General features: G+C 42.8%; 1 protein-coding gene across 1 annotated transcript in view; it reads left to right on the forward strand.

Annotated features, from left to right (window-relative positions):
- Positions 1-13,673, forward strand: part of CCDC88C (coiled-coil domain containing 88C) — a 222,424-nt gene that overhangs the window by 195,782 nt on the left and 12,969 nt on the right. Inside the window, exons 24-26 of the mRNA XM_030214328.1 lie at positions 758-847; positions 4,285-4,499; positions 10,747-10,941. Coding sequence (XP_030070188.1) covers positions 758-847; positions 4,285-4,499; positions 10,747-10,941 — 500 coding nt within the window. The remainder of the gene's footprint in view (positions 1-757; positions 848-4,284; positions 4,500-10,746; positions 10,942-13,673) is intronic.

A 13,673-nucleotide genomic window follows, 5' to 3' on the forward strand; every position in this document is an offset into this window, starting at 1 on the left:
AAATAAAATCATCCACTTGTAGTGTTTGTCGTCGTCATGAGTGGATAAAAAACTTCATGCGCTCTGTGCTGTACAATTGTTTGTTGCAACTACGAGCTTAATCTTGAAGTTTTCACTGACCGCAAAAACCTTTGCTATGTTTCAGTGCACGGAGCGCATGAAGTTTTTTATCCATTCATGACGATGACAAATACTACAAGTGAATGATTTTATTTAGTACAGGAGAGTCCTGATGCAGGCCTAGTCGGCCGAAACACAGCTGTGTCAAGTCTTGGTCATCATTTAATAAACATTTTTTCATCTGGAGAGTCGTCCACTAACTCTTGAGTCATCTTCGCTGTTCTGCTAGATACTGTATATTGTGGAGGTTTGTTTCTTCTGTGTTTACATCGATCTTCTCGTCAGGGGAGATAGAACTGGAGCCTGGTAGGAATGGGGTCAGAGAAAGGAGTAAAAGACAGGATCACTTTCCTTTATTTTTTTTATGATGTCAGAAAATGAAGGAAGAGGTTAAAGCATAAAGTGTGAGGGGAGAACAGGAATCTAGTGATGAACATAAAGATCTATTTTATTTAAGCCATTTGAATCTGTTATTGAAGAAATCAGCTACTGAAGGAACTGCAGCTGCAGGGCTGTATTCTTAAACTTTGATAGCACCACCTCTGTTAAGCAAAAAGAGCAAGTCACTTTCTCATGGCTAGTCATGTGTGTGCACCGTGTGCATTTTGAAATCTTAAATTACTTTCTCTTCTTGCAGTGATAAATTGAATGCACTAAGGAGACAAAAGGAAAAACTAGAAGAAAAAATAATGGATCAGTACAAGTTTTATGATCCTGCTCCAAAAAAGTAGGTCACATTCTTTCTAGACTATTTCAATCTAGATAGTTCTTCCCACCCCCACCCCCCTCCTTTACAACTATTGCTCCATTCTCCCATAGATAATGGGGAGATTGGTGTAGTTAGGACTGCCTTTTTTTTTTTTTTTTTTCACTGGTTCCTGAGGTTCTTCTTTTTTTTTTTTTTTTTTTCTTCTGCTTCTGCCGCTGCTGAATAAATTAACCCAACTCCAGAGAGAGTTGAATGAGGACAGAAATTTCACCCGTCGCCACTGGAATCTAACCCATCCCCACCTGTCCCTGCTGGAATGTAACCCATCCCTATCACTGCTTGACTCTAACCCATGCCCGCTAGAACCTAACCCTTCCCCCCGTCCCCTCTGGAATCTAACCCAACCCATCCCTGCCCTGTCCCCGCTGGAATCTAACCCATCCCAGCCCATCTGTGCTGGAATCTAACTACTACTACTACTACTACTTAACATTTCTAGAGCGCTACTAGGGTTACGCAGCACTGTACAATTTAACAAAGAGAGACAGTCCCTGCTCAAAGAGCTTACAATCTAATAGACAAGTGAACGGTCGGTCCGATAGGGGCAGTCAAATTGGGGCAGTCTGGATTCACTAACCCATCCCAGCCCGTCCCCTGTGTTAAAATAACCTGTCTTTTGGTAAAATAACCCAACTGTAGCCTATGTTGATAACTTCCCCTCTCAGTGCTTATGGGGATTTCAGTGCTATCAACCCATATCCATTAATTCTTTTAGTGCTATTATAATTGCCATCAACTTGAAGGGACCTAACAGTATTGATGTGGGGACTTACTTCAAAATATAATGTAATTACGTCCCAAACATCCACACTTATATGTATTCTACAGTCCAAATTCACATACTCTTCATATCTTCAGTTTCACTTAATATTTTTTAATATATTTTAAAACGGGGATCATCAGAATAACCAACAACATTTCCCATTTGGGCACAGCATCCCATACAATTATGGCACTGTGTACATCTTCATTGATCTACCCGATTTTTTTCAAACTATTTTTTATGCAGTCTTCAACACTCATATTCCAAAAAGCATCAAACTTTTAGCTTTTAAAATATGTGTAGTAGTACTTCACTTTGTTTGACTCGGTTGTAAAATTGCTGCCATTTTGGGACCATTTTGGTGCCTTGCGTCTGTCATAACGCTGAAAAATCGATGCACACACAGAATAGAATTCCTTGGATACATGAATTTTGCACCCTTCCCATGCTCCATCCAGACCCTGTGCATGTGTATACCCAACATCAAATTATACACTACACGTTTTATATAATAGTGCATAGGTACACATTTATTTATTTAGATTTTGCTCACACCTTTTTCAGTAGTAGCTCAAGGTGAGTTACATTCAGGTACACTGGATATTTCTCTGTCCCAGGAGGGCTCATAATCTCAGTTTGTACCTGAGGCAATGGAGGGTTATGTGACTTACCCAAGGTCACAAGGAGCAGCAGTGGGATTTGAACCAGCCACCTCTGGATTGCAAGACTGGTGGTCTAACCACTAGGCTACTCCTCCACTAGTAACATTCCATATAGAAGCCTGCCCTTGCAAATCAGCCGCGCAGGACGTCAGACTCACAGAAACAGAAGCCTGCACAGCCACATTGCTGATCTGCAAGAGCAGGCTTCTACATGGAATGTTACTAGTGGAATAGCAGCATTAACATTCCATGTAGAATCTCTTATAGTAGCAACATTCCATGTAGAATCTCAAGGTGAGTTACATTCAGGTACTCTGGATATTTCTCTGTCCCAGGAGGGCTCATAATCTCAGTTTGTACCTGAGGCAATGGAGGGTTATGTGACTTGCCCAAGGTCACAAGGAGCAGCAGCAGGATTTGAACCGGGAACCTCTGGATTGCAAGACTGGTGCTCTAACCACTAGGCCACTCCTCTACATTTGACATATGTGCTGTTTTTCTAATGATTTACACGTGTGTCTGTTGTCTAAATTTAGCCACCTTCTTTAACCCCCCCCCCCTTCCTAAGGGCAATTTTATAACCAGATGCCTAATTTCATAATAAAATACTAGCACAATCTCACTTCCATTAGCACTGGAGCTAGTGTAAATCGGTGTCTACATTTTGTGTATATGAATGCAAATGATCATATTTCATAATAAACACAAGTATTCGTACCACTCATGCTTCACCTACACTCCTCCTGTGCAGACACCCACAGTGAGAGTACACAATATGCAATCGATGTGCTTGTTTTTACGCTGGTTGATATTTTATAACTACTACTACTTAACATTTCTAGAGCGCTACTAGGGTTACGCAGCGCTGTACAATTTAACAAAGAGAGACAGTCCCTGCTCAAAGAGCTTACAATCTAATAGACAAGTAAGCGGTCATGTTTGCATGTCAGTAATTAAAATTCTGCCATTTTATGCATGTTCTTGGCAGATAAAACTAGCAAGAAGAAGTAATAAAACAATTTGAATTTCTGGAACAGGTTTTCTCCGTAGACAGGCAGGGCGTCTGCAGCCCTCCTGCTGGCTTAACTATTTTTGGGGATTTTTTTTTAACTTGGTGTGTCTGCAGAGATTCGATCATTCCCCTCAGCAGCCCATGGGATTTCCATTTTCTTACTCTGTTGGCCAGACCAGACTCGGCCTTCCTCCTTCGCCTCACAGCACTCTTTCCACAAATTGTATTTATTATTTTTTTTTTGCTAAAAAGCGTCTGCCACTCAAGCCACTGCCATTTTCCCTTCCATTTAGCAGTTGTCAGGGGACACTCCCCCCCCCCACCCCCCCTGCAGTGTCAGTGCGGCCAGCAAAAAATTAGTCAGGTTTCCACATCCACGCTGCCAGGCCTGGCTTTGGCTATATCATGTATGACGCAAATTTCAGCAACTTAGCTGAATTCTCAGGATCTTTCTCTTTTGGGACCAGCTGTTTCCCTCAACATCCTAGGTTCTCAGCACAGGGACTGTTGCTTCATTCTCATTCTGCCTTCCTTGGTACCAACTCCATTCTCAACCCGTAGGCTGACAATCCGAGTTTTATACCTGGGACAATGGAGGGTTAAATGACTTGCCCAAGGTTACAAGGCACTGCAGTGAAAATCAAAGCCAGTTCCCCAGGTTCTTAGCCCACTACACTGATCATGAGGCTACTCCTAATGGAGACAGGGATAGTGTTGATTTCAGTGGGAGTCGGGAGTGGATGGTTACGTTGATTTCGATGTGTTTGCATGTGTGTGTTACTCTGCCTGTTGCTGCTTACGCTTTTTTTGGAGAACACTTAATTGGACATTAATCGATAGGTTATTATCCACATTGACATGGCCCTGAAAGCTGGAGATAGTGACGTGTTTAAGTAAATTGTACTATTTCTTCTCTGATTTTTGTAATGCATATCTTTGAAACGTTTGTGTCCATCAGGAAAAACCACTGGATTGGAGCCAAAGCTTTGGCTAAGCTGATCAAACCAAAGAGAGATGTCAGGGAACGTCCCAAGTCGGTGCTGGAGGTTCAGCCTCAGCAGACCGACTTCACAGATTCATCCCTGCCCAGAATGCAGCAAGAAAATTTGGATAACACTGTAAGGTCCTATTCTGTAGATGAAAAAGAGATTCCCAGAAGAACAGTGGGCAAAGGTAGGACGCACTCAGCTGCCTGTTGTGGTTCGAGTACATCTGTTATACCTGGCAATAATACTGATCTGCTTGGCAACTGCGTTAACAGTTGGTTGTCCAGTCCACCAGCTGTTGTAGCAGTCGTACTTGAGTTCTTGGTTTCAGAAAAAAAAACAACAACTGAGAATGATATGATTTTGCCATATTCAGGTTAGAGTATCTGTACTTCTTAACCTATTATCATCAATTATCTTATAAAATTGGACAACAGGAATGTATCAGAGTTTGAAATGCATTATGTACTAGTACTCAAACCCTTGGTAGTTTGTTCTATATACTTATTTTCGGGGGGGGGGGGGGGAGCCTTCTCCCATTCAGTGGCGTTCCTAGGGAGGGCTGACACCCAGGGCGGATCGCCGATGCACCCCGCCCCCCGGGTGCAGCGCGATCCCCCACCCCGGCGAAAGAACCCCCCCCAGATGCACGCCGCTGGGGGGATGCCGCGCGCCGGTCAGCTTTGTTCATTTCCATGCTCCCTCTGCCCCGGAACAGGTTACTTCCTGTTCCGGGGCAGAGGGAGCATGGAAACGAACGAAGCTGACCAGCGCGCGGCATCCCCCCTCCCCCCAGCGGCGTGCACCCGGGGCGGACCGCCCCCACTGCTCCCATTATAAATAGAACAGTACTTCCTTTTCAACATTGCTCTTTGCTACTTAGATTTACCTCAAAAGTCCCAAGCTACCCCTCTGATTTATTCTATTAACACTACTGAACCCTGCTAATTATACGTGTTTGAACAAATATGGAGCTTTTTGCTTCTTATATTTAAACTTTCAGGAGTACTGTGTAAGCAAAGTACTATGGTTGCAATGTTGCTCCTACTTGATTGTATAGAAATAAGTGTAAGAAACAAGTTGTAGGTGATTATCTTTCTATTGGATTTTCTCAATATACCTATGACTAACTTGAGAGCTGCACTCTCTCTCTCTTCATCGGGTCAATGAAGAGTGAAATTGCACTGGATTTTATATTGAATCATCTGAATCTCAAGAAAGATATAGTAGAAAAGGTGCAGCGAAGGGCGACTAAAATGATAGCCGGGATGGGACGACTTCCCTATGAAGAAAGACTAAGGAGGCTAGGGCTTTTCAGCTTGGAGAAGAGACGGCTGAGGGGAGACATGATAGAGGTATATAAAATAATGAGTGGAGTGGAACAGGTGGATGTGAAGCGTCTGTTCACGCTTTCCAAAAATACTAGGACTAGGGGGCATGCGATGAAACTACAGTGTAGTCAATTTAAAACAAATCGGAGAAAATGTTTCTTCACCCAACGTGTAATTAAACTCTGGAATTCGTTGCCGGAGAAAGTGGTGAAGGCGGTTAGCTTAGCAGAGTTTAAAAAGGGGTTGGACGGTTTCCTAAAGGACAAGTCCATAAACCGCTACTAAACGGACTTGGAAAACTCCAAAATTCCAGGAATAACATGTATAGAATGTTTGTACGTTTGGGAAGCTTGCCAGGTGCCCTTGGCCTGGATTGGCCACTGTCGTGGACAGGATGCTGGGCTCGATGGACCCTTGGTCTTTTCCCAGTATGGCATTACTTATGTACTTATGACTCTGACAGTGCTACCCAATTCTACCCCTGAGTTGGGTCTTCTGCTGAAGAGCTGTGGAGGCAACATTTATAGCCTTTGGGTGGGGTGAGAGTTCTGGCCATGACTAAAGGTGGCACGGGGGGTATTTAGAGCCTGCGACGCAGGGTTCCTGGAAGAGCCCCTGGTTTAGAGTTGCCAGCCTCAGGGCCATTGCTAAAATGACCAGACTAGGGGAGAGTGAGAGAACGAATATTAAAATGGTATGAAAATTCCCTGCATAGTTGTAAATAAGTACATAAGTATTGCCATACTGGGAAGGACCAAAGGTCCATCGAGCCCAGCATCCTGTTTCCAACAGTGGCCAATCCAGATCACAAATACCCGGCAAGATCCCAAAAATGTACAAAACATTTTATACTGCATATCCCAGAAATAGTGGATTTTCCCCAAGTCCATTTAATAACGGTCTATGGACTTTTCCTTTAGGAAGCCGTCCAAACCTTTTTTTAAACTCCGCTAAGCTAACCGCCTTTACCACATTCTCTGGCAACGAATTCCAGAGTTTAATTACACGTTGAGTGAAGAAAAATTTTCTCCAATTCGTTTTAAATTTACTACATTGTAGCTTATTTTTGGAAAGTGTGCCCATAATCCCAGCACTGGTCCTGATCAATCTAAAATGAAAGAAGCTGAAAGAAACTATTAGCCAAAAGAATGTATGAACAGTATGCTGGTGTTTGTTTCTCTCCCCCCCCCCCCCCCCCCCCCCCCCCCACACCTAGTTGCATCAGCCCCAGAGAAGTAACATGAAGGGAGGGGCTGGATTAGAGAGCAGAGGAATAAAACTCTGCTGTATTTGAAGGACTAGATTAATGATTAGTGCAGTGGACTGAAAACTAGGGGAATGGGTTTGATTCCCACTGTGGCCACTTGTGACCCCGGACAACTTTTTTAACCCTTCATTGCCCCAGCGCACTAGGAACAGAGAAAATTACTTGTATATAATATGTTAACCACTTTGGTTGTACCACAGAAAGGTGGTGTATGTTAGGTTCTTCATACAAGTTTTGTCATACCAGTGAAGTGTCCTGAAGAAAAGGACACGGGGTGGTTGCTGTGGTTTTCTTTCCCTCCCCCTTAAAATAGGCACCAGTAGTCAGTGGCAAGGTTGTTATATCTCCCTAGGAGATTTAAAAAAAACAAAACACTAGAAGTGGCCAGACATTTTACAAGGGGCCCAATGTCTGATCCAGTGTAACGGTCCATGGTTTTTGGAGGGAAGAGGCTTTGTTATCTAAGAAGGGAAGAGTCTGCCAGCACTGTAGCAATGTTGAGGAAGCCCATGAACACTCCAGGGCTATTAATGGGAACAATAAAGGAGCCGTCTCCGCATGGCCAACTAGGCCTCGAGAGGACAGTATGGTACGTTCCTTATGTCAGCTTGGTCTAACAGATGAGTACAGACTGTAGGGTATTAGGAGTTGGAATACCAGCTATTTTAAAAAAAACCCACCCCAAAACTGTTAAATTAGTCAATATTTAATCAACAACCATAATAGTGGTTAGTACTGGGGGCCTATATTTTGGATAATGGTGTGTTGTTGGTGGTTGAAGAGCTGCTGATCTACTCCAGCGTAAAAAAAAAAAGACAGCAGTCACGACAGATTTGCTCACAGAACCTGCAGGCAGAGGCTTATGTTGGTGGACCAGCTGGATATTATTCTTACTAAAAGTAAGGGTAGTTTGAGAAACATTGAAGCACTGGGGAAAATAACTGACTTCCTTTCTGAAAGCTCACTAGATGCTCCATCCTCTCTTCCTGCTGCATTCACCCTGTGGTTGGTCCTCACTGTTATAACCAGAACTGTCTCCCTTCCCCCCCCCCCCCCCCCCCCCTCTCAAATTATCTGTGGTTACGGAGCATCATGAATTAACTGGAGTGGTGGTGTACAGGGCCAAGAAAGCTTTGTTCATTTCCAGTAGAAGCTTTTACGTGTCTGATTATCTAATGGACATACCCTTTAAAAGGTCACAACCTTCTTGCTGCCAGCAGTACTTGCATGTCTCGAGTTTGTTTTTTTTCTTTTTAGATATTTTAGCATGTATTACATTGTTTTATTTTTACATATATTTTGTTTATTTACTTTTCTGTTTTCTTCCTCTTCTTTCCTTTTTTGGGGATACCTGGGTGAAAAATCAATTAGCAGCTCCCTGCAAAAAGTTTCCATTTCTGAGAAGCAGAAGCCAGGTGAAGGAAAGGTCTCCACAGTTTCCAGCACGTCATCCATCTCTCTCTAAACATCTACGGTTCTGGTCATCTTCTGAAACCCCACCCTCTCCTAACGATTCTGTATTTCTGTCAGAAACTGGAGATTTCTAAACCCACCTCTGCTTCCTCCTCCCCCCCCCCCCCCCCCATCCATCCACATAATGCTTCTGAAGCATGCACAAAAAGACAGATGTTCTCCATCAGTTTTAATTGACCGCAAACACATCTGTACCCATTTGGAGTATCAGTAAGAGAGTGCTGGTGCAGGCCAGCAAACATGGACAGAACTTTTCAAATAGAATATGATGGATTGTTATGCAACCTGGCCTTTTCCTCACCATTGTTTATAAGAGACTCAGTTTCCTCCCCCACCCTCCCTCTCTCTCGCACACCCACCCACCACTGGCTGTGTAACAGAATTTTAAGTAAGTTGAATTGCAGTCTGCTCCAGTTGTGTGTTGCAAGTCCGAGCTATGGCACTTTAAAATGTGGAACATTTATGTTTGCTGTTGCTGTGTCTTTTCTTTAAAGGTTTGATTAAAAGTCTTAAAATATTTTTTTAAATCTTTGCTAAGCAAGCCATTTTGCAACTAAACCCCCAAATATCTTTTGTGTGCTTGCTTTTGAGTTTCGTTTATGTCCATAGTGAAAAAGGAGCTGCTTCAGAAACAACGCTGCATGTTTTACTCTTTCACTCACTATGCCTTCAGAGTAACTTCTTTCCTTTCTGCTGTGCTAGATACTGTTTTGGGGGGGGGGGGGGGGTCTGTCTTACATTATTACTCTTGTAAGTTTTATCCAGGTCAGGGTTTTCAGAAATCCTTGCAGATAATTTTAGCTAAATTTGTATGCATGCATCCTGTTCTGCAATTCTGAGAGCAGTGGAATAGGTAGGGTCCCACCTCCTATATCTGTAATACTACTGTGTCGTCAGTTTTCTTAAAGATGAATTCTGTATTCTAGGTTTATTTGCAAACATTTGTAGTGTGAACACCGCCAGTAAGAGTTCTAACTGCTGAATGTTGGCATAAAGCCGTTTGTAAGTCTAATACACAATATAGCAAGTACCTATTATCTAGTGAAATCCACAAATAGAACTGGGTATCTATGGAAGTTGAATTTCTGTGGTGCTCTTATGTTTAATGCAGGACTGCCTCCTAATCACATTGGAATGCAAATAGGAATGAGGAGTGCAACAGATTTTTTTTTTTTTTTTTTTAATAGCTAGAATAAAGAACCTTTGGCTCATTTTTAGATGGATGTTAATGCTTCTGTAATTCAGCAGTCCCTTCTCTCATTCCTTTTCTTTTTTTTAGAATGTCCTTATTCAAGGATGTAAAGTCAGAATTCTTTCCTAAGGAAGACGTAAACAATTTTAAAGCATTTTTATTCAAACAAGTGAAATTTAAGGTGCGTTAGGGAAGAGAGAAAGTGGCGTCCTATCTCCTTCAGACCGTGATTTGACAAAACATTTTACACTAATGCAATAAAAGCAACTAGCAAGTATTCTCTGCTTTTGGCTTTGCTACTGTTTTTAGAAAGGTGGTCTGTTTTCTGGAGGATAACCTTATTGCCTTTTTAAGCACACAATGGGTCGTACAAGAATTGAATATACTCAATCATAGTTCTGTGACAGTTTAAAAAGGAGACCACTGTTTTTGGGGGGGTTTTTTTGTACCCCGCACTTTCCCACTCATGGCAGGCTCAATGCGGCTTACATGGAGCAATGGAGGGTTAAGTGACTTGCCCAGAGTCACAAGGAGCTGCCTGTGCCAGGAATCGAACTCACTTCCTCAGTTCCCCAGGACCAAAGTCCACCACCCTAACCACTAGGCCACTCCTCCACTCCCAAGCATTCTGTCACCTTGCTAACTGTGGGAATCCCATTCTCACTCTCTCTCTCTCTCTCTCTCTCTCTCTCTCTCTCTCTCTCTCTCTCAAAACGACCCCTGTAATAACTGTGACATAGTATTTGAAACTGAGCTTGAATAGGTAAGCCCCTACTTTTAAAAGATGGGTCACATGTTGGCTATACAGACCCATGACCCATCTAACCAATCCGTTTGTGGCCCACTCACCCATAACGTGTTGACGGGTTGCTTGTACTTCCGTTTGTATTGACACCCACCCTTATCTAGCCGAACAGGTTCTTACTACCCAAATTAAAGGAGGCTGTTGAGCAGTAGCGCAGAGTAGGGGACTAAATCCTATTAGGACACTAAACGTCTTCGCTTTTCTTAAGTTAATAGTTGCTGTGTTGTATTGCTTCGTCAGATTGCTTCCTCTGTACAGTCCTTTGTGCCTGCCCCCTACCTTGGATTTTTTTTATTTATTTATTTTGAATGCATGAGAAGATTTATTCTGGTTTTATTTGTCTTTTCGCCTTTTTTTTTTTTCTAGCCACAAATGATCTCATTCAAAGGCACAAGAAGATATCCTATCACGGGGGCAACATTGAGAATGCTGAAACTCCAGAGAACACCAATGATAAGCACTGGCAATTCGAGATGAATTGCAGAGCCCACTCGACTTCAGCCATCCCCACGACAATGGCCACTTCTACACCTACCCTCCAGCACCAGATCAAACCCAGAGGTAAGCGATGCACATTACTGTCAACTGCAAAGAAGAGAGGCAGTGATTTACACCAAGTGAACACACATGTAAAGCAGCAGACCCACGGGGAACTCTTCAGAACGTATTGATGAAATCAAATGCCCAGTATGGCCTTGTTTTTGAAAATCTCTTCATCAGGGATACATAATCTAAAAAATAACACAAAAAGCTTGAAAATGTAGAAATGTAAAAACAAATTACAAATAACAGTATCTGTGTCTAGATGGAAATTAAATGTATTAAAAACATATAAATGTATGAACTGTACTTAAAAATATGCACAATCATACAAATAAACCTTTTATTATAATACTAGGAAAAAATGCCCATTTCTGAGCGCAATGAAACGGGCGCTAGCAAGAGGCCCCCTCCCTCCGTCCCTCCGAGCTACTTGCCTTGTTGGGGGTTGGCGTTCGCCTCGCGTTTTGGCCCTCCGAGTGTTATAGCTTCGCCCTCGACGTCATGACGTTTTCACGCGAGGGCGGTGCAGACCCTCCCTCCGTCCCATTTGCGTTCGGGGTTCGCGTTCGCCTCGCGTTTCGGCCCTCCGAGTGTTATAGCTCCGCCCTCGACGTCATGACGTTTTGACGCGAGGGCGGTGCAGACACTCCAGGGCACACCGGATATCTCGGGCGCCTCAACTTCCGTGGAGGCTTCAGAACGTTGGGGTTGCCTTTTATATAGAGAGATATGCACATGAAATATATTTATTTGTAGCACTTGTATCCCACATTTTCCCACCTATTTGCAGGCTCAGTGTGGCTTACATTATGCCGTAATGGCGATCGCCATATATATATCCTTTGGAAAAAAAGCCAGCTCACCTTCAAAGAGAGTTCCTGCTAGCAAACACACAACTTCTCTTGAAGGTTCTAATGAATTTCTTCGCCTAAAATATATCGTGAAACATAGTGGTAGGGATTGTTTAATAAAACAACGGCTTTTCCCATCTACAGTATGACAGGAGTCTAAATATCTATTCACCATACCACTAAAATATGACAGTCAAATGTGTGTATCATATGAAACCAAGATGAATAAAGGCCATTTAAAAATCACAAAATATGCATACTGGCAATGATAATTTTTACAGACAACGTCTGTTTGAGTTTCAGGTAAGTGTTTGTATAATAAAATTTGTTTGGAATGCTGCAACTTGTAGACGTAAGTACGAATGATACTTTATGTAATTGTTTTTATAGTTTTACTTTCTTTTTGGCAAAGAGCTTTAAAAAAAAAAAATATATATATATATATACACACACACACAGTGCACTCCATTTAAGTGCACGTCAGATAAGCACATGCTTTGTTTAACTGCATGCCGTACTTCGGTCCCGTTTTTGGCACCATCAATTTCTATGGGGACAAACTTCGGTTTAGCACACCACTGATAAGTGCAAGATTCGCTTATATGCATGGTTCAAGACCGCACCTCTGCAGGAAAGACTCCGCATAAGCGTGCGCATGGAATATGGAAGCCAATTGGCGCGTGACAACCAACAAGATTTCAAATTTACTGCCTCTTTAACTGCCACAGGCAGAATAAGCAAAAGAATGTTGTTAGAGCGTACACTGGGGTCATCGTCATCGTGGCAGAACTGTAAGACTTTAACACTGGCTGAACAAATAGAAGTTCTTAAAAAGTTAGAAAACAAATAAAGTCAAGCATCTATTGCTAAAGAATATGGTGTCAATCCCAGTCAAATTTCACGTGTCTTGAAGCAGAAAGACCAGCTTCTGGAAGACTGGCAAAACAATACAAATCCACACCGGAAACAAAAACGTGCGGGAAAAGCTGAGGAGGTAGAAGATGCTCTTCTTCGGTGGTTTTCTCGAGTCAGGAGCAGACAGTTTCCTGGAGTTAGGAGCAGACAGTTTCCTGTCAGTGGTCCGCTGCTTATGTAGAAAGCTAACCAGATAGCTGAAAGTCTTGGACTAACTGAATTCAAAGCCACTGTTGGACGGTTGGAAAGATAGAAGGAGAGGAACAGCATAAAATTCAAGAAACAGCATGGTGAGAAACAAGACGCTGATGACTTTGGTGCTGAAAATTGGGTTGTTTTAGTTCTTCCTACCATCTTGAACGAGTTTGCACCTCGTGACATTTTCAATGCTGACGAAAACAGTCTCTACTGGCGAGCGATTCCTGATGGAACACTTGTATTCAAAATGCCAAAACTACTGGAGGAAAAACATCGAAGGACCGACTGACGATCCTCCTTTGCTGCAATATGGATGGGAGTGAGAAGTTGGAACCCCTTGTCATTGGAAAGAGCAAAACAGCCCCGTTGCTTCAAGAAAGTTAAGCGACTTCCTGTGTCATGCGAGGCTAATGCAAATTCATGGATGACTGGGGAAATTTGGAAGCAGTAGCTAAAGAAGTTAGACACTAGAATGTGGGCACAAAAGCGTCAGATTTTGTTGTTTTGTGATGATTGTGCTGCACACAGGGATGATATCAGGCTGTCTAAGGTCAAGGTGGTCTTCCTGCCACCAAACACTACCTCTGATCCAACCTATGGATCAGGGCATAATAGCCAATTTCAAACAACATTATCGGGCTCTTGTGCTACGTCGTCTGATGAGCGTTATGGATGACCAGACTGGCAAGGATAAACGTGCTGTTGAACTGGCTCGTAATCTATCACTGTTGGATTCCCTACATATGCAGAAAGAAGCCTGGAATCATGTTACACAGGCAACCATTG

This window comes from Microcaecilia unicolor, chromosome 9, assembly GCF_901765095.1.
Source record: "Microcaecilia unicolor chromosome 9, aMicUni1.1, whole genome shotgun sequence".
Lineage (NCBI taxonomy): Eukaryota > Metazoa > Chordata > Amphibia > Gymnophiona > Siphonopidae > Microcaecilia > Microcaecilia unicolor.